The sequence below is a fragment of the Phytophthora infestans genome, genomic scaffold (assembly GCF_000142945.1).
Source record: "Phytophthora infestans T30-4 supercont1.29 genomic scaffold, whole genome shotgun sequence".
NCBI lineage: Eukaryota > Oomycota > Peronosporomycetes > Peronosporales > Peronosporaceae > Phytophthora > Phytophthora infestans.
In genome coordinates, this window is record NW_003303730.1 from 713,700 (window position 1) to 738,133 (window position 24,434).

The window sequence follows — 24,434 nt, forward strand, 5'->3', positions numbered from 1 at the left end:
GTATGTTTGCCACGTCTCCCAGCTTGTATGCCAATTTCGCGGTGGCTCCACCGACACAACATCCGAATCTCTGGCACATCTTTTATTAGCATCTCGATCTTGATCTCCCTCATCTGATTATGAGCCTTGTCCAGCTGCTGCACCCTCCGCGTCACTGCCCTCTAGGGGTGCTACGTCGGCGGTCGCTTCCAAAGATGCCAAGGTTGCCAGCGACTTCACGTCAATTATCTTCCTTGCCAACAGTCGCTTCTGACACTCCTGAATTGCTAGCCGCTTGTGTATCGTTGAGGCAAGGGTCTCGACCCCATTGAGATGAATCCCTGTTGCCTTCGTGCGAGTTCGTGGGGCCTGCGTTGTCTTCGCCTGCGGCACCTGTCATCTTACGCAGAAACGCAAATGAGAAACTCCGAATTTATACATTCGTACATAACCGAATCGGTAAATATTTTTATCTTTCAATCATGGTCAGGTGCCGTTCCAGGTAAAAAATCATGGCTGCGTTTTTTATATGCCGGTATTTATTGTCAACAAAGCCGCGCCAGGCACGAAGAAGCTCTTAAATTTGAATCGGAGGTAACGTAATTAGAGGGTCGCACAGGCAAGATCACAGGCAATTTCTAGGCCGTGAAGGCGCTGTGTTTCTGTCAGCGTGGTCGTAGAGGGGTTGGTGTACGTTAAGAAGACAAGTTAAAAGAGGTTTCATAAGAAACAAGTGCAGCATTGCGCGTATATCCGTACGTAGAAAAAAGAGCGTTGCGGTTGGCGCCTGGTGTTGTGAGTCACCACGGTTATCCGTATAAGGATCTTCGTATTGAAATCGTTGCGGCTATAAATGCTCGGCCTGGGGAAGAAATGACATTCAATTACGGCTCAGACTTTGTGTTTGAAGAGTGTAAATGCGCGACCTGCTCCTGAATCAGAACCAGAGCTTAGTAGTACCCAAAAAAACTTGGTAGTAGTATTACCTCTACTATTGGGCCTTGATCGAGAGAAAAATACTGAAAGTAGTATCGATTTCACAAAGCAGTAGTAATATTAGTAATACTAGTGTAATACTCCGATTACTACTTTTGTATATATTCGCGTTTCGTCGCGGTCGCTTTGCGCGCGTCGTGCTTCAATCTTACGAGCTCAACCCTGTTGTGCCGCAGTAGAAGCTGCCTCTCCGCTCTCCTACTATCTTTACTGGTTCTCAGGGGGCCATTACTATCCCTCCCGTCGAAAATACCCGCTCTTGGAACGCTGACGAAGAGATTTTGCCGAGATGGATGCGAGCGAGTAAAGCGATCGAGGGGAGCTGCAGCTTGCCTTCGTCACGGAACCACTTCAAGACGTCAATGTGCTTGTATAAACCCAGTTGCACCCAGCACATGCTGTTTTGCGAGTCAATCGACATCTCCTTCGACAACTCCTCCTTCGTGATGTCAGGATTCTGGTGCTGTGCGATCTCCAGTCATTCCGGCTCCAAATCCAGCTAGTCTTTAATCACGGCATCATATCGTGCGTTTATCTCAGTCTCCTCCACCTCTTCTCGCGTTTTTCTGGCTATGATAGGTGCTCCAAGTAGGGGTTCATCTTCGTCGTCCCAGCCCGCTGAAGATGGTGATGAAAAAGGCGATGCTGAATCCTGACTAAGTAAGCTACTTTGCGAAGACTGTTGGGATAAAGATATTTTATCCTCTTTGACCATTCGAGCAAATACCGTCCGATGTTCTGCGCGCAGAAATTTAATTCCGTTCTTGTAGATGGCCTTCTCCTCTTTGCGAGGAATATCTCCTACAGCAGCAATTTTTTGGCGCTAGACTTGGTTCGAGGGTCGAGTAAAATGCATGTCATAATATACTTTGTCACCTTGGGGAAGCGCGCCTGCAACTGGAGCAACGTTCTTCTGAGGCATGTCTTGCCATCATCAAAAAATTGATCTAGCGTCCTCACAACGCGACGGTGGCTGGATTCGCTTGCATCTGTAGCCCTTGGAGCCTCTACAGCCATTACTTTGAATTTGAAGGATTTGAGTTTGTTCTCCGCAAGCCGTCGGAGCACTACCATGTAAGGCGACACTAGCTGTTCACTCTGAGCTTCTACCAGCGCAATTGGCGATACAGTGGGTAACCGCCTCCATTTCCACTGCCAGTATCCAGTCCTGTGCGCTCGGGGCTGTCCACACGCTGCTTGAGTCTTTGGTAGATTTAAAGTAAGCTTCAAATGCCGAGTAGTTTACTACTGATCTCCGAATCAGTTTGCACGTGTAGGCAACTCGGATGTCCACGTCCGTCAGAGGGTCAAGTTTAGGAAATGAAAGAGCCGATTGGATGTTCTTCAGTGCCACACGCTGTTTAGGCGATCTGAATTAATTGTTCAGATTACGGAGTTTTTTAATCACGTTGCCACCCTCGTCTAGAGCTCCCCCCGGAGTTACCGTCGTAACTACTTTATCCCAGGAACTCGTCGCGTCATTTCACACAGTCACCGTCTAAATATTATCCTTAAGTCCAATGCCATAGCCAATGCACAGGTTACGAAGATGCATGGAACAGCTCTCCTGTTCCGTATCAATGTGGTCAGCCACATTTTTTGCTGAAGGAGTAGTGTCGGACATTGTGAATCGAGTCATACTGCGAATGTCGATGTTGTACCTTGTTTTGAGAGCACTTTCAATAACTTTTGCGACGCTAGCAGCATTGTGGCCATCATTCTTAACACGGGCGAGTGCTGCAATGAACCGAAACCTCCATGAGCTGTCGATGAAAGCGACAGATGCACCTACGATACTCCCCTTCCCATAAATGTCGTGCATCAAATTAAGGAACTTCAGCCTGACTTGCATTCACAAACTCGGTAGATAGTAGTGTCCCCAATAAGTCACAAAACAACTGGAATTGGCCATTGAGAAGCTGATCATGTCTGTCTCGACCCAATACCTGAAAGGAGGGATTACCGGTAACCATTCGGATGACGTCTTTGAAAGTCTCAGACGCGCAAATAGTGTACGGTAAACCCTGTGAAAGTAGAAACTTGGAAATTAAGTCGTTCACTGTCTTCTCGTCTGCGCAAAAGAACCTTTTGGATGGGGGGGGCCTTTACAATGTCACCATCTTCAGTAGGAGCGGTACCCGTCGAAGTCTCAGTAGTAGCAGCACTTTCCGGATCTCGTGTCAGGTCCAATACGGACTGGGCATCGGCTTCTGCGGTCTCGACGTCCGTCTTCGATCTCTCGGTAGCACATGTCTCCGCCAGAATTGTCAATCGGTGATCGGCATGCTTCGATTTGATGTGATCCTTCGCGTTGCTTGTGTTCTTAGTATTCCGAAGAGCATCTTCCCAACTGTACTTGTTTATCTTGGTCCGAGCTTTGATTTGTAGACAGCACAGCACACAAATATTCCGATACAGTCCTCTCGACTGCTTCCAGGGATTTTGCTTCTTGTGTGGAGTGTTCAGTGTATGAATCAGATCCCAAACATCATCCAATGCGCCTTCCTTTCGTGCATGGGTAATCGAGAGTGGTACGCCAAGGTCCGACACTGGAGGTGCAAGCTGCAACGCGAGAGGCGTCTCCAGATGCTTCTTTCCAGACTTAGCTGGAGCGGCCTTCATCTTTCCACTGGAAGCTGACGTGGTAGCGGTAGTATTTGTAGTCATCCGTCGCTTTCCTGCTCGATGAACCGCTGTATCATCGGGTATGTCCGGCGAGAGTACGAAGTCTAAGTCTAATCCAACCCAAATGTTGGTGGACTGGACAGATGGACCCATTCGCTTCGCAGTGGAATAATTGGGAGGGGCATTTGAAGACACGGTTGTAAGCACGACTTGCACGCAGGATTTACTACAGAACCTGTATTGATAGTAAATACGTGCTCATTAGCGTGCCGTGACAATAAATAAGGGACAGCTACCTCTCATTCAGCGCGGAGTCAGCCCCTTCATAAACACCAATAGCGCACATGTGATGGACCAGTTTTTCGCACACAGTACACGGCTCCGTCCTTAACTCGTCGCCTTCCTGGCAGCCCGCTACCACGCACCCCATTTTCCGTTGTCCGACAGCTCGAGTTCAGGTATGCCGATGAAACAAATTGAGAGTGGTGGAGGGAAGCCGCACGATTTTAAATTGCCAAATGAGGGCTGGCCTTGCTCGATCAGGGTACCTGGAAGTAGTACTGTAAGGCTAATATCCAACTGCGTGGAGAGAGTAATACTTATACCCAAAGTGAATACCGTACACCTCGGTATTAATATTAGTCATACCAAAAATAAAGTGATAATAGTATTACCCAACTTTACTACTTTTGAAAATACTAGCAGCCCCTGATCAGAACCTGATAGCCTACTGCATCAGTACATGTGCCTTTTTCACTAAATACGTATGTTGCTCTATACTGTATTGAATTTTTATGCGCTGAAAGACAGAGTAACAGTACATATATAAATACATGTACAGTACTGCACCCCGTTTTTGCGGGGGTGGACCATATAGGATATACAAATAAATTATTTTTTAGCATACCAATTTGAGTTTATTTGGATTTAGGATCATCACTTTTGGAAGTTTATCATAGGTCCAAGGGCGCGAAAACGGGGTGCAGTATTGTATGTATGAATAGTGAACACCATGTTGGCTCGGTTAAAAACTGGGCAAAAGCTCCGATTACGAAAGCATGGTGCTTTGCCATCATCTTTTTGTTGATTCCACCCAGTGTACAGTACAGTACAGTACTCGACGCGAAATGCGCGTACAGTACAGTACTCGACGCGAAATGCGCGTACAGTACTGTACATGTCTTAAAGTACAGTACTGCACCCCGTTTTCGCGGGGGTGGACCATATAGGATTTGAAAATAAATCAGAATTTAGCAACAAATAGTTTATTTGTATTTAGAATCATCACATCCGGAAATTTATTAAAGGTCCAAGGGCACAAAAACGGGGTGCAGTACTGTACTGCTACAGTCTGTACGTTACAGCGATCTGTTGATTGGGTTTTACCCCTATAAAAACTAATCTTGAGACTCTTGTCTTAAAATTATTAATGAAAAGAGTCTCAAGAATTTAAATATTGTTTTTAAGTATATGTCGCAAAGTTCTCAGCTCAAGAGGGCATGTCCCGTCCGTCGGTAACTGTAATGTGAGGTGCGCTGCATTGCACCGTGCAAACTTGGCAAAGTGCCGACGGCCATGTTGTCTTCAACCACCACGCGAGAGCTACAAGGTCAGCCGTGTCCACGCATTGCGGAATACAGAGTGGTAAGGACCACAGCTGGTTGAATTGAGCCTTCTTCAAAGATCGGGGCCTGCTGTCAAAGGACATTCGTGCATTTCCTACATCTGACAGATGACATTCGTGCATTTCCTCCATCTGACAGATGACAGATGAAGGAAATGCACGAAATGTCCCTTTGACAGAAGCGTGTCCTGCAACGTTAACAAAAGGAGGGGAGTGAGAGACTGATTTGGGACTTAGCCTACAATTTAAGATCTGTGTGCTGAGCGAGCACGGTTGGAGATTTGCTGGCCATGACATCCGTCCTTCCTAAATCCAAGTTTTTTTTTTAGCATTCGAGTAAGTACGAATTGAAGCTTAATGTTGCTACATGTTCTGCACGATGAATTACATGTAATAAGACTTCGCTAACGTTGCGATAAAAGCCGGAAACAGATAACTAACTTGCAGGAACCTTTGACAAAGGTTCCCCCCTTTGAATTTCAAAAATTGAATGGGTCCCTGAACTTGAAGCGGGAACAAAATTTACCCAACGGCGTGGTACTACTTCAAAAAGTAGTACAGTGCCGTGCATTACATGTACATGTACTTGAAGTACTACCGTGAATTCACGTGCTTTGAGCGATATGTGTGTGCAGCCTCCGACAATCGCCTTATTTTTCAATCAGCGGCGAAAAGTCCTCTCCCCTTGCTACATTGTCTAATTCTCACAACTGCGATGAAGACCGAAGCTGCAATTGCCGGTCTGCTCTCTTTGGCTGGTGTAGCCGGCATCACCTCAGCAGAGCCATCGTGGCACAACCTCGCCATCACCGTACCGCGATACGGACGCTATCTCACACGCACCGTCTCCGAAGAACCCTTCTTCTGGCAAGCGGACACCGCGTGGAAACTTGTGCATCGTCTCAACAAGACGTCCATTGGATTTTACCTAAAAACTCGAGCCGAACAAGGCTACAACGTCGTCCAGACCGTTCTGGTATCCGAACTGAATGGTACCACGCGCTCGAACTTCTACGGCGACCTCCCGTTTAGCAACTCTGACCCAACTCAGCCGAACGATGCGTACTTCGAATTGGTGGACTGGACTGTCGACTTAGCTGCAAGCTACGGCATTCTCATGGCCTTGGTGCCTACGTGGGGCATGTATGTAAACGGAGGCTGGCACAGTACCACCCCTATTTTCAACGAATCGAACGCGTACGACTGGGGCAAGTACATTGGAGAACGTTACCCTGGTCTACCGAAACTTCTGGGCGGAGACTCTAACGTCATGTGGTCCTGGAACATATCGGAGGTCCAGGCTGCGTACGCAGAAGACCCGGACCAGGACTTACCCTCTCTCCTGGCCCCGATCGAAGACACCTCAGCCGTATGGGCGAGCATGAACCGTGGTCTAAAGGAAGCCGAGCGTGCGCAAGGCTACGAGTCGGTCGTGATCTACCACCCAGCGGCTGGCTGGATCGTGAAGCCTGAAGTCACCCCGGAGGCCTATGGACACAACGTGTTGCCTAACGAACAAGACCGCATGTCTATTGATGCTGTGCAATCCGGTCATGCTACACCAGACCCGACCTCTAAGTTCACGCCTACTATTGGCTGGGATTCGACCAAGAACTACGACCTGATTGCCAACATGAGAGACCGCTCCACTGGGCCTGTGATTGACCTGGAAAACCACTACGAAGGAGCTCACGACAGCTTCAACTTGGAGCGTCAGATCTGGAATTCCTCTCAAATTCGAACGGGTCTGTACCATGGTGTGTACGGCGGTGCCTGTGGGTTTACGTACGGTGCCAACAGTGTGTGGCAGATGTACGAGCCTCGCTCGGCCCTGCTTCGGGACAACGATTGGTATCCGGCGCAGATAAACCAGAACGCGTCGGGTTCGTGGCGCCAAGACATTTACTTTGAGGGCGCTACCTAGGCCCAGTACGTCACCAAACCCCTGCAGAACTTGACCATTGCTGTTCTTGAAACGCTGGAGCCTGCTCGTGAGGTTCTGGCCAGTCCCAGCAGCCACACGGGCAAGTCGGTCAACACCTACGAGGGCACGCGCTACATCTCCGTGCTGGCTACGAAGAACCGGGACCGCTACTACGTGTACACGGGTCACGGAGACTCGTTCGCGCTGCAGCTGGACAACGGATCTGGTGCTCGTTTCGGCACTGCTCGGTGGTTCTCCCCTCGTGACGGCCAGTACTATGCGGATGCTGCGATTAGTGTTCTGGAGAGAGGCAACGCCACGCACATTGACTTCACTCCTCCTTCGGGCGGCAGCATCGACGACGACTGGCTTCTGGTGCTCGAGTTCTAAAAGGTTTTCACAGACCTCCACAAGTCGTGCTTTTAAAAGAGTTAACCCACCGGTAGTTAACTGTAAGTAAAACAAAAACTAAACGTAAATCCTTGCCGGACCATAATTTTATAATCGTGCAGGATATTTAACCTGCACGATTCTGAGAAAGTACGGGGTTTTGCACAAGTTTAGTTAGAAATGCCGAATTGTGGCAATTTTCCATTTTTTGCCATGAGTCTCTCATACAATTTTCTTCTTTCAATCGAGGTTAAGTGGATTCTAGCTCAAGACAAAGAAACCTTTTATTTATAGGTTGCCTCCGCCTAATAAATTCTTTTTTTTACTTTTTTGCTGAAAAGTTTCCGCTTTTTGTTTTTCTCTAACTTCTGTCATGTCTACCATATCGCAACCGTTCCGACACCCTACCCCTTTCCGACATGTTTCCGACAGCTCGGATCCGCCAATCAGATCATGACGGTGTACTCAGATTATGTTTGCTTACACTAAGTACGGTCGCTTTTATAAGTACGACCATCCCAGTCAGCTTTGGAAAGGGAGTTCGAAGGCGCAAGAAAATGCTCTAAAGAGGCCTGTAGGCCGAGAAAACTCATTTTTTTGTTTAGGGGCATTATAGGCTTCACAGCACTGTGCTCAACAGCCAGCAAATTCATGAATGAGACCCGAAGCCAGGGTGAGGGGCCACTATTAGAGGATATTTTAAAATAATGACACTTAAGCCAAAAATAGTGACATCATTGTCGTAGGCCAGTCATTTGGATTAACCTCATTTAGGTTTTTTGCTCAGCCAATAAAGCAACGTCACCTATTAAACCTTGCCTAGGTTTTTTACTTAGCCAATCATGCAGCGCCACAAATTACCGACAGGGGCCTTGTGGTCTCAGTCTTCTTTTTCCAGAGCCACCCCAGCAGATCTCCCGTAGCAAAGGACCAGTCCAGAGCACAGTATGCCATTGCGCACACGAATATCGCCGGCACTGCTGGTGCAGCGCTCGGATGGTAACGAGTGGGGGGTCCAATATCCTGCTGTCGGCTTATGATATTTGCGAAGAGTTGCAATTCATTAACATCTACTCACTTGTCTTACACATGTCCTACGAATTGAAGTATGTCTTTAGTTGATGAAGGCGCAGGATCAGCAATTTTGTTTGAGGTGAGGTGTGTACGGTACGTCGTGTATACGGCCGTCGAGGGCTCCTAAGCGATGAAGTTTGCGCATCTCACGCAGTACGCTACCGCTGCCCTTTGCTCGGATCCCTTGTCCACTCAGGAAGCCGAGGACCGCCGATTCTGCACGTTGGCCGACCTCGAGAGCGCGATCCTTGAAGTCCTCCGATCTCTCGTGAAGCTGGAACCCGCCCTCCAGGAAAAGCTTCATGTACGCGACGATCAAGCGGTAATCTGACTTCTTTTGTCGGTCGTTAGAGCTCCAGACGCGAGGCTGCCGTGTGTACCACTCGAACCAGATCGATGACAGGTTGGTAGTCGCTTTCTTTCTGCGTTTCGCTGCAGGTGTTTGAGCTGACGAAACTTGCTCCTGTTCTGTAGCTTGGGCTGGCTCTTCGTGCGCAGGTCGCTTAAGGATGGCAGCCTCTAGCACCAGCAGGCGTGCAGACAACAGCCTATTGCTTTCGATAAGCTCATTAATGACAGCAGCGTGATGACACTCCGTTCGATTGCAGCCGTTCTTTTCAGTGTCCTTCCTTTGTTGAGCAGGTTTGGAGGCGACATGGCTCAGCGCGACCGACCACGCCAGCAAGTCGGTGTGGGAGATGTCAGCTGCTTCCAAGCATTCTTCCACTCGAACAACGAACAAGCTCCTGGGTTCGAGAGTCTTCACTTCCGGGAAATGCCTAATTAGGTAGGCGGTAAGGACCCCAATTACCTTGCGACTCACGTTTAGCTTGTTGTTCTTCAGCCCTACACAGGAAGCGAACAGCAACTCCTGCAACCGGGTCATGCGCTCCTGAGCCCCATGGTCGAGAATGGCAACATCAAGAATCATCGGTGCCTCGTCCGCAGCCCACCCGCTCAAGACCCGTGCTACTTTACGGTCCTCGCGTGGCGTGTTGAATACGTAGTTTCCTAAGCGGTTGGTGCGCGTCATGTCTTATGACCCACGATCAAAGATCCACTGTGCAGCCAGCCGCTCGTCTCCGTTTGCATGCTGCGCCCCGCCCCGCCTGAAGGAGTGCGAGGTCAAGTTGGCTGAGGCTCCTGCCGGCTCCGACACCCGCTTCAGGAACCGGTTCACATACGCTTGAACCCCGTCGTCACCGCGAGCTTGGTTGGTCGCTGAAGGGTTGGCTGCAGCGGAGCTCGGGACGCTTCGCAGAGTGGCAGCCGCCGGGTCAGTCATCCCTGCTGCAGGAAGCTGCGAAGAGGTGGCAGCATTGACCGAAGGTACTCGTAGTACATCGAGAAGGGGTGCTGCTGCATCAAGTGATGGTGCAGACGGTGTCACAAGAGAAGGAAACTGGCTTAGCAGGGACACACAAGGCGACTCCTGCATCACCAAGGCTACTGCGAGCGTGTGCAGCGGGCAGGTCACCAAATCCGCCCGATCAGGTACGAGCGTGAGGCCTTGCTCCTCAGCTGTTTTTATTCGTAGCATCCGAATGTAGAATACGTTGTCAGCTGACATTGTAATGTGCTGCTTTGTGACGTAGCCGAGATCTGATGAACGGCCGGAGCAATGCCACATAAGGCACGCAAGCGCTGCATCTTCGTAATCCGAGGCGACGGATGCTGTTTTGTACACATAGCATATTAGTGAGCGCAAATCCGCCTTTGTACAAGGTGGCGCCTTGTTAGTAAATCCTCCATTATCACGTTTTAAGCAGTGTTTTTCGAGAGTCTTCCCTTGTTTAAGCAAAATTAGCTCGGTTGGTACTCTAAGATGAGGATACTCATCGAAAAACCAAAGCTTCACGTTTCTAAAGTAAGAAATGGCGGTGTTGGGCGCCAACTTACCTTTCTTACCTTCGCATGTGGCGAGATAGTAGCCGTAACGATCCATCACGGCCGCTAAGCTCTTTCCAGAGCTGTCACTGAAAATGCATGCTCGGACAACGTCCATGGATACATCCTCGACTTTAAGCATACGCTCGATCGCGCCTATTCCGGTAGTACGCGCTTTTTGCGTGTTTGTAGGGATAAGTGCGGAGAGGCTCATGCTGGTTGCTGCTTGTCTTTTCTGCTTTTTGTTAACTGGACTTGGCTGGTTGAGTGTACCTTAACACTGCTCAATTTTAACCTAAAGTAGGAGGTATACCGCATTGTCGGAACTACAAAAATATTGACATATATCTTACACGACTTAAATTCAGTATTGGTTTCAAAATAGTTAGCTCTAGCTTCCGACAAATATTTGTCAGAAAGTGTCGGAATGAAGAGCCTGCTCCTGTGCGACCTAATTGGCTGAATTAAGGTACATTGTAGTATATGATTGGATATTAATCACATATTCACAATCTTGCCTTTGTGTCTGTCGGAAAGACGTGTATATTCATCCATACCATAAAATTGCTGACACCTGGCCGACTGTGCCGACAAGACATGATTGGTCGAAAATGTAAGAAAACTGATTGATTTAAGTGAATAGATTGACACGGAAGGTGTAGGAAACTTGCGCAGTGCAACACTGGTTGTACGCCAAGCGAAGTTCGCTGCGAACAAAGTAAATAAAATAATATATGCAGCATATCATAATTAATGTTGTGCAAAGGCTGCACCTCACAGCCTACTCCATGTAGCGTTGGGTAATATGATGCTAACTTCTCGTCTCTTGAGAGAGCTAGGAGGCTACTACTTCATGCATCCAAGTGGCAGCATTTATTTAACAATGCAACTTCCATTTTTTTTTGACATAATGCTTTTTTTTCATAGTTTGCTTTTCGCAACTATTATCCCAGCTGGCAGGCACTGACTGTATTTTAGCTTCAAATCACATGCAAAAACGATAATACAGTACCACACTCGTGAATACTGTACTCGCCCAGTATTACTAAAAGGACTATTTACAGTTAATAATACACAATGTAGTACTGTCTATTGAACCAAGTGGTGAAAAACAAATCCTGAGAAAAAAGGCAGTCGGTTGCTTTCACAGCTGCTGGGCAATCAATGATGTGTAGAGCAAATCAATTGCAGTAAACTGCATTACGCTAATGCTTGAAACGCTAGAAGCTAATGCAATTCTCACATGGTAACGCTACTACACAGAGACATCTAGGCTAGGTCGCATAACTACATGGTTTCTTACGCTTTTAGCATGAATGGCTAGCAGGAAGTTTGCCTGCGCCAACGCTCCCCCAACTCACTTCTACTTTTGCACTCCCTTTAGCCAGCGTTCTGCTAGCGACCGTTTTGCGGGAAAGTCAGTGTGAAGTAGAAGTTGGGAGTCTTTCGGTGCGCGTTTCTCTCCGGATCCGGCGATTTGCTAGATAATCAGGACGGAGATGCAATCCAACAATTTGAGACGGACAAGAGGTGGTCCAATGTGTCAGAATCAGAGCGGAACTTCGGTTCGATACTCGCTGTGCGGATTATATTCGGTCAACAATGCTCTTCAACACCGCGATATGTTGTCGGTTGAGACAATGACGCCAATTGTGCGTCGTTTGAACGAAAAATCAGGCGAAAGTGAGGGCCTTGAACCTCACGGTAACGACAAGTACGGTGCCTTTTCTACGGCGGCGCTGCACGAAGCACTTCGAGCCAAGGGATATCAACTGAGGTACCTCAACAACATGGCGACTTTCAATTGTAGCAAGAAGCAGTGGTTTAAGAAGGTGGCCCGCTCCAACTACAAGCATCTCATGATCATTGGTAGAGCAATGGGTCAGAAGAAAGGGACGTGGCACTGTATTGCGCGAGCTTTAGTTCGTGACAAACACTACTTCATCGACTCCGATGAATTCGTCTACAAGGCAAGCACTGAGGAGGGATTGCGACATTTCTTTGCCGAGGTTGATGGTGTTTATGCCATCGAGCCAAGTAATCAATCAAAATAAATTTTCTTTTACTTTAATCCTTCTCCAAAATTCAAGTTTTAAATTTAAAAACACATTGTCAGTTTGATTTATAATAATAATAATTAAATTTGGGCAACTTCACGGTAATTTAATATAAAACAACACGTGAAAATGTGAGTTTGTTTGTATGTCTCTTTAAGTCGTTTGTGTAGCTGGTATTAGCCTGAGTAATCTACTTGAGTGAAAAAAGATCATGCGCTTCGCGTAGAGCTGGATCAGTGATCCCTTCCGTCGCAACACGAGCCCGATATGCTTCTATCAGCTTGTTCAGCTTGCCTTCATTGTAGTACTTCCGCAGCTGCTTGAGGGCGGAAGACCCACTCTTGCGCTTAGTGCCTTGCTCTTGAAAAAAGCTGAGCAAGTTTGCCTCTGCTTCTTGTCCAACACGAAGGACTTGGTCGCAGTACGTCGATGTGGACGGGTCCAGATGAAATCCGTTTGGCAAGAACAGCTTCATGTAGTTCACGGTTTGCTTGTAGGCAGACTTTCTCTGCCGATCTCCGCACACATCCCACAGTCTTGGGGTCTTCGCATACCACTCAAACCAAATAGCTGCAGGTCCCTTAGGAAGCGCCTTGCTTCCACATGTCTTGGACTTGGCAGGACTCTCCGAGCTATCCGCACCTACCTGAGCTGCATTAGACGACGGAGATGAGGACGCTACCGCCTGACTGACACCACGCTCGAGTAGGCTGACTCGGTCGGCTAATGAGCGGTTCATCGCTATCAGCTCGCCAATAATGCGATTCTGATGGTTGATAAGCTTCTCCTCTCTTGTTAGCTTCTCTTCGTCCACCTCGCTCTCAACGAGATCCTTCCGCGTAACCTTCCCTTGCAGTTCCGAGCTCCACGCTAGCATCTGAGCCCTGGACAATCCATCCGCCATTAAGCATTCCCGCATTCTGGTGGCGTACAGGCACATCGGATAGCTCTCGAGTACTTCAGGGAAATGTTGGATCAACGACGCCACCAGGACTTCAGCCACACGCCCGTCGAGTTTTTCGCTGGATCTTGGGTGTTGATGCTAGTCTGAAATAACAGATTTCCTAATTCCAGCGCTTGCTCTCGGCTCGCGAAGTCAAACCATGAAAGTGTGGGTACCGGTGGCTTTTTGCTGGAGTCCAACCCGCTGGGTACTCGAGCTACCTTCTGGTCTTCACTTGTTGTGTTGAATACGTATGCGAACGCTTTGTTTTTTGCCGTCATGTTCCACGACCCTCTGTCGAAAATCCATTGTGCACTGAGTAGTGGGTCGCTGTTGGCATGTTGGGCTCCACCACGCCGAAACGAATGAGACGTCAAATTCCCAGTGGGGCTCGCTTTGGTTTGAACAGCCGATGCAGACTTGACAACGCGATTCACGTAGGCATGGATCTTCATGTTATCCACAGGTACCTTTCGCGTTTTTTGAGGAGGTTCAGCTGGAACGTCGTCGTCGTCGCAAAGCACAAGGGCTTCAGCTAGTGGGATGTCGACAGGTGCTGCCACACTCTCCTCGCTCCCTGCCGCAAGATGAGGATGGTCGAGTAGTTGGGCGCACGGGGAATCTTGCATTACCAGTGCCATTGCGATAGCATGGAGAGGGCACGTTATGAAGCTGTCCCTGTCGGGGAAAAGTGAAATCCCTTGTTCTTCTGCTGTTTTCTCCCGGATGAGCCTAACGAACACCACACCATCGGCACTAACAGAAAGATTGCCCTTGACCACGAACCCAAGGTCGGAGGCACGACCAAACGCATACCACATCAGTGCAAGCAAGGCCACGTCTTGGTAGTCCTTGAAACTGGCGGCGTCATAGTAGAGTCTATCCATCAGAATACGCAAGTCCTCCTTCGTACACGCAGGTGCCTTCTTGACCATTCCACCTTCGACTCTCTTAAGGCAGTGGCGCTCGAGCGTCTGGCCCATCTTGAGAAGCTTCTGTTCGATGGCCGTGCGGTGCTTCGGGTAGGTGTCGAGCAGCCAGTTCTTCACGTGACGGTAATAGCTCATGACAGAGTTCCTAGCCAGCGGCTTCCCTCCTCGTCCCTCCATAAAGGCTAGATGAACACCAAAGCGATCCATGAGCTTCACAAACACCGCTCCGCTTTCGTCTCCAAGGAGGGAGGCTGCGACGAAGTCCATGGTGACTCCTTCCGCAGCGATGAACCGGCCAAATGCGTTGATAGCTGTTTGGCGAGCGCGCTGGGAGTTGGCAGGTGCGAGGTCTTGAAGGCTCATACTCGTTTCTAGTGTTTTGTCGGTAAGAGCGCAAATATGCCAGTGATGTGGACTGAACTAGTGGCTCGTATTGAGCCGCTGCATATTCTGCCCTCCGTGCCTACATTACAATGTCGGTAGCCTGTAAACCTACCCCTAGTGGATATTATTGGTAGATTAGATACATAGATGAATGTCATTGGTCAAAAGGCGCACATGCTGCCATTTTCCTATACTTAAATGATGATAAAATTATGTATGATATTCATCCATATTTCATAGCGCCCAGCTGACAAAAAATCTCTCCATTTTTTTAAATTTATTCTATGCGCGCCAAAATGAAGCACTCCAAGTCGCCCCATGCGCCCTCGCCCCATGCGCCCTCGCCCAAGCGGCCACGCACCCCGCCAAGTGACTTGTCTAGCGACCAGAAGAAGCCTCGTCTGTCCCCCTCTTCATCACGCGACGGAGTGTGCGACGACACGCTCCGTATCGCGACGCAACTGCTGCGCGATGAGAACCGCCAGCTCCTGGCGGACCGCGACGCCCTCGAGAAGAGCAAAACGGCGCTTTCCGAGCGACTGGCCCACACGCAGCGTAGCTTACGGGACTTGGAAGACGACTTGGCACGACTGTACCGCCAGAAGCAGCAGGAGATGGACACACAGCGTCTCGAGCTCGAGCAAAAGCTGCAAGACGCCAGCGCACGACCTAGAGCGTCTAAGGAGATAAACTCTACAGCAGGCTATTCCAAGCAGACTACTAAGGAGATCGACAGCTTCTTGCAGAGCTGCGAGCGCTGGAAGACGCGATTTATCGCTTTAAACAGGAAGCTGGAGACTAAGACGGAGAAGGCGGCGACGCAGCAGGTACAGAGCGTGGTCAGAGACCTCGTGACGAGTGTGGAGATGGATACACTCCGGAGTGATGCAGAGAATACACAGACGCGGTTGGAATGGGCCTCGTGGCTCCAGGAGGACACTGCCTCGTGTCTAGCGAAGAGCAGCAGGGAGAGGCAAGAGACGGAGGCGTTTGAGGCCATGGAGAGGCAGCTGATGGCCGATCGAGTAGTCGAGTTGGAGACGCAGTTGGCGCAGAAGCGGGCGGTCGAGAGAGAGAAGGAGGTGGAGCTGTCGTCGCTCAGAGAAGCTCAGGAGGACCAAGTCGTGTCAAAGCAGGAGGTTGCAGCGCTAGAGGACGAGAAGAAGAGACGAACGGAGGAGTTGACGCAGATGAAGAACAAGATGGAGGCTGTGGAAGCGGAGAAAGCGACGTTGAAGCAGCAGAACAAGAAGCTAGTGGAGGAGGGCGAGGAGATCGAGAAGCTGCAGCGGGCGTTTAAAGCCAGAGACGCCAAGATGATCACAGTGTTGAAGACGGAGAGGGAGAAGAGCAGCCAGCGCAAACAAGAGCTCCAGATCCTGTACGCCAAGTTCAGCTCCTCGATGGATTCGGTGTCCGAGAAGGCCATGCGGCTAGAAGAAGTGGAGCAGCAGCTGCGAGACGCTCAGAGTGACGCGCGTGCTGCGGAGACTCGGCAGAAAGAGCTCGAGAGGCAGATTACCTCGCTTCAAGAGGAGAATGCCAGCTTGTTAGCGCAGTTGAAGGCCCAGAACGAGGCTCTGAAGCGCCAACAGGCCGAACGAGAGCACCAAAGTGTTGGCCAGCCGTCTACTGAACGAACCATAGACGACGAGAGCACGCTTGTGGCTCAACTGGCGGAGAAGGAGGCGCTACAGATGTTCATCCGGCGCTATCACTCCACGGCGGAGGACAAGTGCCGCCAGCTGATGGAGAAAGTGAGCGCGCTGGAATCGCTGAGAGCGTCGACTCAGACGCAGACGGAAGAGAGCTGCACTGGAGAGGTTAATTAACCGAACAGGATAGAGTGGCCGAACGTACTCTGTGATCGCCTGCGCGAGTCTGAGCTTGCTTTCCGTGTCGAGATTCGTCGTGGGCTCATCCAGCGCCAGTATGCCACAGTTCAGGCAGAAGGTCTCAGCTAGCGCCAAGCGGATCACCAGAGCCGCGAGGACTTTCTGTTCCGCACTGCAGCGTCGATTGTAGCTTCAGCCTTATTCATCACGACACGGTAGCTGTATGAGCGAGCAGCTTTCGACACTGCGCCATCCTGCTGTCCGCTTACCAACTCCATAGTGTCGATATCCTGCCCCTTGTACGTGATCTGCCATCGTGTTGATCTCCTGCACCTGCTTCGAGTGATACTGCAGCAACGACTCGTCCAGCGCCTTGAAGTAACGACCTAGGTCGGTCACGGCCATCTGCGTCGTCTCGAACTAGATCAACTTGTGTCGGTACTTCTCTTCGACGTCCTTCAAAGTCGGGACACGGAGCTTGGCCTTCTGCACGCGAAGTTCCTCCAGCAACTGTTGTCTCTTTCCCACCATCACGGAGGCCGAGTGTTCCGCAGAGCTCAACGCCGCATCCGCCGATTCAACTCGATCGTTCACGTCGTCCAGCGACGGTAACTTGCCGATATGATTCTGGAGATCTGCGACCTCAGCGCGCATCTTCTCCAGCTGCTTTTGGAGCTCACGGTAGTCGATATTGTCTTGGATTTGGCGCTTTCCAACCTCATTCGGACTCAGATTCGTCTGCGCACTCTGCATCTGCGGTACCAGATCTGCCGACGCCTGAACTGCTGTATCCTCTCGCTGCTTTGTTTGGGCGATTGAATCACTCAGCGCTTGGACTTGGCGCTCCAGTTTGTCAAGCTCTCCATGCTGGCCTTGCTTGCATTTATCACTGAACACGCGGAAGTCTCCCTGGCGTTGTTGGAGCTCAGATCGTTGGCCATGTAGCTGTTCGCTCGCCTCTTTTCGTCTCGTCTGGCGTTGCGGAGATATCGCTCGAACCACGCGCCCCACCTCGGGCTCCGTCTTCTTCATCTTCGCACAGGCTTCTTTCAACGCATTCTCTTGCTCCCGTAACCTGTTCTGCTCTTTGACAGCCTCGTCGTACTCCTTACGCTGCGTCTCAAGTCGAAGCTTTTCCTCCTTCCGCCAGCTTTGCAATCGAGCAAGACAAGTGACGAAAAGGCAAGAAAAAAGATGGGAGTCTCAATTATTTTGTATGGAGCGATTACTAGCAGCGGTAGTTGTATGAGACTGCTGTTGGCACTGGATAGACAGCCGCGGCATCGATAGCAAGCGCTTCCGGCTGCCGTCGACAGGCACAAGTGGCCGGCCGGTCGATACTTTTGTGTGAGAGGTGAGCGCGGTAGTGGTGACCTTCTATCTACCATTTCCAGCCGCCGAAGCCACCCCAGCCACCCCATCCGCCGCAGCGACCCCAATTACCGCAGCCTCCCCACGGGCCTCCCCATCCGAACCCGCCGCCGCCCCATTCCTTCTTCTTCTTCTCGTCGCCGTCTTTGTTGTCGGCATGCGTGGCCTCCTTGCCGGTAGCGTCGACAGAAGCAGTGGGCGAGGCGGGTTGCTGCACGTTGTGCTCCGCAGCGACAGGAGCGACAGGTTCGGGCACGGCGAGAGCTCTGAGAGCCGGCTGGTAGTCGTTGGCGAACGCGGCGGACGCGACGGCGACTAGCGTGGTGACGGCGAGTGTGGTGAACTTCATGGCTTTCAGTTGGTCTGCCGGTATGTCGGACGGGCCGGTACTCGCTCACTTGGTTGTACGAAGGAAGACAAGTTGTCGTGTGGGAGCTGTCGTGTGGCCGGGCGGTGGCCCGTTGATGGTGTGCTGGTCTGGAGTGGAAAAGTCTGCGGGTTTTCTGGTCGCTGGTGTGGCTGTCGACTTGTTGGTCATTTTCCGGTCGTTTCCGCTGGTCTGTAGTGATGTTGATGGATGTGGCTAGTGGCCGGTTGATATCTGCTAGACGGCGGCTACGTTCTTCGATGGCGAGCGTCGAGCGTCGAGCGCTGAGCGCTGATTGTTGCTATTGATTGCCACGGCGTAGGCAGAGCGGCCGCACCACCGCCAGTGGCCATGAAGTCGAAGTCGACCGTCGTGATGCAGTGGGTATGCCGGTTGCAGTGGCGAAGTTAGTTGTTGTTTTGCATCAGTATTGTGCTGCTGATTCGTGACGGTAGTGGCCGCCATTGGCCGGTCAAAGTCGTAGTACTGTTATTGGATTGAAGCGGCAGGAAAGATACAAGCTCGGACTTGCCGGCCAGCTTTGCTATCGAGCAAGACAAGTGACGAAAAGGCAAGAAAAAAGATGGGAGTCTCCATTATTTTGTATGGAGCGATTACTAGCAGCAGTAGTTGTATGAGACTGCTGTTGGCACTGGAGAAACAGCCGCGGCATCGATAGCAAGCGCTTCCGTCATTCTGCAATTGCTGCAGCATTTCGTTGATGAGCTCTTTCTGCTTGCGTTGGAGCTGGTGGTTCAGCTCCTGCACTTTTGCCTGCATGGCATCTTTCTCCGCTTCCACGTCCGCCAACGACCGCCCACTTTCTCCCCGACACCCTGTCATACTCGCCTCCTTTTTCGTAATTTCCGCGTCAGAATACTCAAGCTCGTCCGCAGATCTGCGCAGGGTCTCCATGTCGGATTAAGCCGCTCTGGGAGTGCCAGCTCAAACGCGGCTTTTTTGTCTTGCACATCGATCTCCAGAGTCTTCTGAGCAGCGTAAATCTCCTCCAACTCGCTTACTTTTTCAGGGATCGCAGTCTCCAGCTCGAGCCAACTTGGCATCTTCTCCTTGAGCTCGGTCAGCGTCTGCAGTGACGATTTCTCGAGGTCTTCAGCCTTTTTGATCTTGTCGGCCACCTTTCCGTCGTCCGTTTTATCGCTCAAGATGCTCTCGAACGCCTGCTCTTCCTCGGGACTCATGTGACATTATCCTCAGGACAGCAGTGGTCTTTCAGCCCCTTCTTCTTGTAAATATTGAGGAACAGGACCATATTCTTGCGACGAACGACTTTGTCTTTGGCGTCAGCGTACGCGCGCTCCGCTTCCTTCACTCCGAGCTCTGCACTCTTCAAGTCGTGGCCAGGAATCACTCTGTATAGCAGTTCCTTCAGCCCACTCACGTGCTGTCGCTCCAGCTGGTTCTTCTTCAAACGCAAGGCGTTCAGCTCCTTCTCTGCGAGCTGAGACGACGTTGTGTTCTCTATCAAACGCTGCTCAGCTGACGCCTGCTCCTTCCTCTTGGTATCGAGCGAGCGCATGCGCTCGCCAATCAGATCGTCGACATATCGGATTCCCGACCTCTGTCTGTTGGCTTCTCGTCGCCTTCAAAGATCTCTTCAATGTCCGCCACCTTTTCCTGTAGATTGGCCTGGAAACTTTTTAGTTTCTTGCGGTATTCGCTGCGTTGGAACTCGGTCTCAGCGTTTCGGGTGGAGTAAATACGTAACTGGCTGATCTCTTGTCCGACCACGCCGTTGATGCCGCTCAGTTGTCTGTTGAGCCCTTGGATCTCGTCTTTCAGAGCCACCACGATGTAATTGGCCCTGTAATCCGCCAACGTCTTCTCCGCTTCCGACACCTGAGAGATCGTTTCCTCTGCGTCGCGTTGCGAGTGAAGTCCAGCGCCTCCCAGCGCCCCCAACCGGTCCGCAACAACCTTGAAGCGCAGCATGCCAAGGTACATTCTGCCGAGAAGGAGGCGCAGCTGCAGCTTGACGAAGCACTGGGGACCAAGAACGCCGTCACCGAGCAGAACAAGCTGCTACACTCTCCACCAGTGCAGCATTCACTTGAGCTCCAGTCGTTCTAGATGGAGCGCTGTCGTTCAAACATTTAGTGTCCGACTGCGCCAGCAACATGGGGTACATGTCACGCTGTTTCACGATGGCAGTGGTCATGTCGCGCTCCTGTTCACGCTCCATGCGCAGCTCTCGGATCTCCTTACGAGCCATGGCCAAGCCCTTCTTGATCACATTGGAGGCTCCAATTCGGTTCCGTTCTTCGTCTGAGTCGCCCGTGATAATCAGAGGCGCCGACGAGGTCATCGACTCAGCATCACCCACTGGGCCTACCTTGGCCTCGTTCATCTCCGAGAGCTCGCGGATCAATTCCGGCAGCTGCTGGTTGCGCACTTGCAGCTCCTCCACGTCCTTGAAGACCACCAAGGTCTCCAAAACAGCAGGTGCTGTGCCTGACACGATAGATCGTCCACGCACATCTTCTCAAACGTAGCCTTCTCCTTCCAGGCCTGCTGCTTGTGGCTCTTGCTGTTTGCCAGCTCCCGCATGCTGTGTCCCAGTCGCTCGATCAGTTGGGAGTGGCTGGCCAGTGGCCACAGTACGCTTGTGTTCCAGACGCAGCCCCATAAGAACGGACACCTTCTCCTGACCTTCCTTGACGTCTCCGTTGTATTATACTCCTCGTATCCGTCCGTTGCACTGCACTAAGTGAAAGATCTGGAACAGGACAAGTACGAGCAAGTGCTCGCGTCTGGCCGCTTTTCGTCTGCGGAATGTGAGAGCTGTGCGACTGTCAAGGAGCGCGAGCGAGCGGCCGAACGGGCGCTGGCCGCTGCGGAGGCGGTCAAGCGGGAGGCACAGGATCCTAGTATCCGTCAGTTGCACCTGCACTCCTTGCTGCACTGCACGTGACTCCAACAAGCAAGGCCAATGAACCCATGCAATTCAGTGTGGCTGAGCTCGATTGTTTAGTTTCTTGGCGATAGTCGAAGGTGTGGTAAGTGTAGCGTATACGATAACGAGAACGAGCAGGAGCTAGAAGTTAATCGATTCGCGAAGCTCAACGACAAGAGTAGAAAAGATTAGAACAATATTTGATGGCCAAAGTTCTTATGAAACTAGTAGGGATTCGCGAATGGGAAGAAATGGTTGGGATGTAAACTAGTTTTTAGTCCAAAAGAAAAATGTAAAGTGGGCCAGACTGGTAACAATTCTGGATAAATATTTGAAGAATGTTAGGGTTTGAAACTGTGATTTGACATGTTTCCTTGAATGCACCGCATGCTAGCATTCGAAAACCTACGGGTGAAGATACAGTAGTGGTTATTTAAAATGGCGCGCTAGGGTTTTCGCAAATATTTATTTTCTTAGCTGTAGTGCTATTACAAAAAAATGCAAGGACATCTTTCCATGGGGCACTAAAAACTACCAGCAAAACTGGTGGGAGGTAACAAGAGCGGCATGTATGAAATGCTACAGCGAAATTTTCTTCCTGTTCTTCTTTCACATTCTTGAATATCATCCCACAGAGCTCTAATGAGCACGGAGGAGGTGGCTCCATGTTTTCAGTCCACGACTAGTGTCTATTGTCGTACCAATCACCAAATTGTTTGAAGAATTTCCACTTGGAGCTTTGCGGATCCAAATTAAGGCCATCGAAAGCCATATAGGCCTTCCTTGCGTCATCGTATTTTCTTTCCAGTCTCTCGAACGCTTTCAGTTTCGCTTCAGCGTTGCCCAAAAGCGTTGTAAAGGTTGACTCCGAAGCTTTCTCGAGGTGGTTTTTTCTACCGAAAAGTTTGGTAAACCATCCTCGTTCTTCCGCTGCAATAGACCCCGATTCGTTGCTGGGATAGTTGGCGCTCTTCTGAGATGCTTTGACGGCTTGACTTAACACTCTCTTCGCCGTGGTACTACCGGTATTATCAGCAGAAGATGTAACAAGCAGATCGGAGTTTCCGCTCAGTATCTTGACCTCCATAGCCTCTGAGCTAGTGACCACGTTGGTGAAGAAAGCGAGAGTTACAAGAAGGAGGGTACAGCGAAGCCTGGAAAGAGCTAGCATTAGAGCGATAGAGCACTTGCAGCACTTGAGAGGAAGCGGGTAAATTGGAAAGTGATTATTTGGCCTCTTGGAGGCGAATGGTAGACGACGTATAGTAAGGCTAATCTACACATGTAGTTTTTTTAGCAAATACATACACTTAAGTACAGTTCCAAAGCGTAACTACACAGGAGCCACGGGATTATCCCGCGGATAGCGGTACTACACATGGTGACCATCATACATGCAGTATAATGGTTAGCCATACACGACAACGAGCCCAGCTGTCACGTAATAACTCTACAACCTGTTTAGAACCTGATAGCACCGATTAGCTAATTCGTGGACATATTCAACGTCCTACATCCGTTACTTTTGCAACTCACATCCTCTCCGTTCTACCTTGCATACGCATCCCGCTGTTTACACGTCTTGATCGTCACTGGTACTGTTTAGCAAAACCGAGTAAGCAATCCACTAATATATACCGTACCGTATGAACATAAGAGCGCAAACCGGAGGCGACATTTAAGAATCATGCGTTACGCTACAAAGTAACGTCCTGCGATGACACATTCGAGATAGGAAGTCTTTAGAGTATATAATTCGTCGACAAGCGCATGAAAAATGTCCGCGGGACTGCAGTCTATTCGCGCTGATTCAAATAAAATAAAGATGATGGCATTTTAAACTTGAAAATCTGTAATATTGTTTTTCATTAGCTTTATAGTGTACTATTGTTGGGGCGGCACTGAACATTATCGTCCAACCACGGGCGTCCTCGTCACAAACACTTAGTGCGGCTCCAGCTGCCATCACTTTAGTCAAAATGTCATCGAGCTGCCATCACTTTAGTCAAAATGTCATCGAGCGGGCACAACTGCTGCCAATCATCTCATGTAATGGGACATCGCGTCGTTAACGCCGACCGTGGGTGGGCGACAAGCAAAAATCATGGCGTCTCTGTAGATCGTAATGATGTCGGGTTAATGCTCAATCCCAGCTAAGAGCCGCAAACCGAGTCAGTAATTTTTGCCCGACTGTTCTATTCTGTAAAAATATATGTTAGAGCTAGGGGCTTCAATTTTCGTAAGATAAACCCCGTTTTCGCGGGGGTGGACCATATAGGATTTGCAATTCTCGCTGTTTTATAGATAATATCTTGCCATTTGTATTCAATTGTAGGAAAGGTTGCCTCTCATCTATCCGCAATCCAAATATTTGCACACTGGAATATCTGATCATTTATATACACACAACACAGCGAAGAGTGGCGGCATTTTTGGTGGCGATTTTTCCTACGGATGACCAGTGGCGTGTAATTCGCCAAAATCTATCAAGTCAGAGAGCAACAAAGCCGCCCTTCCTTCTCCTACCAGTATCACCACGGCTAAGCCCCACTCCAAGACCAACAAGACCAGCAAGACCATCGTAGCTGCAGCCAGGGCCGGTGCCAATGCTCATAATACGTGCGAGGCCGGATCAGAGTGCATTAGAGCAGTCGTTACAGGGTGTGTGATGCTAAATGTCGCTGTTGTGTGCGGCTCTTGAGATGCTAATGAATGCTAACTATGTAGCGATGCGACGGCGCTCGAACGTACTGCTCGGCCATTCATGACGGACTCTACTGGAAAGGATATGAGCAGTGATGAATCTGAATGTGAACGTGTGCCAGTAAATGGAGTTGATGGGTCGAATGAAGTGTCTGGTTCACCTGCAGATGGTGTCGCCGTGGGCGATGATAACGTGACAGCGCGAGATGTTCGTGAGGCGTGCATCTCGGGTAGAACGCAGCAGGCTTATCGTGGCGCCCTCAGATCGATATCAAAATGGATAGTTGAGACGAAAAAGAACGAAATGGCAGCATACTTTGACTCGACTGGACAAATTGAGCTGACACAGTTTACGTCAGCAGACTTTGAGGCGTTCCTGTTGAAAAACGTAAAACGGTGACGATTAGTACTCTTAATAGTTATCGAAGC

The 24,434-nt window shown here is 50.1% G+C and overlaps 4 protein-coding genes across 4 annotated transcripts; 2 read left to right on the plus strand and 2 right to left on the minus strand.

Moving 5' to 3' along the window:
- Nucleotides 1–5,939: 5,939 nt before the first annotated feature.
- Nucleotides 5,940–7,538, plus strand: PITG_13523 (uncharacterized protein; the record flags this gene model as incomplete). Its single annotated transcript, XM_002899691.1, has 2 exons — nucleotides 5,940–7,036; nucleotides 7,232–7,538. 2 exons carry the CDS (start codon nucleotides 5,940–5,942, stop codon nucleotides 7,536–7,538), a joined length of 1,404 nt encoding a protein of 467 aa, XP_002899737.1.
- A 7,561-nt stretch (nucleotides 7,539–15,099) lies between these two features.
- On the plus strand, nucleotides 15,100–16,647 carry PITG_13527 (uncharacterized protein; the record flags this gene model as incomplete). The annotated part of the gene is made up of 1 exon (XM_002899692.1): nucleotides 15,100–16,647. One exon carries the CDS (start codon nucleotides 15,100–15,102, stop codon nucleotides 16,645–16,647), a length of 1,548 nt encoding a protein of 515 aa, XP_002899738.1.
- A 423-nt stretch (nucleotides 16,648–17,070) lies between these two features.
- On the minus strand, nucleotides 17,071–18,370 carry PITG_13528 (uncharacterized protein; the record flags this gene model as incomplete). Its single annotated transcript, XM_002899693.1, has 2 exons — nucleotides 17,071–17,800; nucleotides 18,036–18,370. The coding sequence occupies 2 exons, from the start codon at nucleotides 18,368–18,370 to the stop codon at nucleotides 17,071–17,073; spliced, it is 1,065 nt and encodes a 354-aa protein (XP_002899739.1).
- Nucleotides 18,371–21,984: 3,614 nt separating this feature from the next.
- On the minus strand, nucleotides 21,985–22,473 carry PITG_13529 (secreted RxLR effector peptide protein, putative; the record flags this gene model as incomplete). Its single annotated transcript, XM_002899694.1, has 1 exon — nucleotides 21,985–22,473. The coding sequence occupies one exon, from the start codon at nucleotides 22,471–22,473 to the stop codon at nucleotides 21,985–21,987; it is 489 nt and encodes a 162-aa protein (XP_002899740.1).
- Between the last annotated feature and the right edge of the window lie 1,961 nt (nucleotides 22,474–24,434).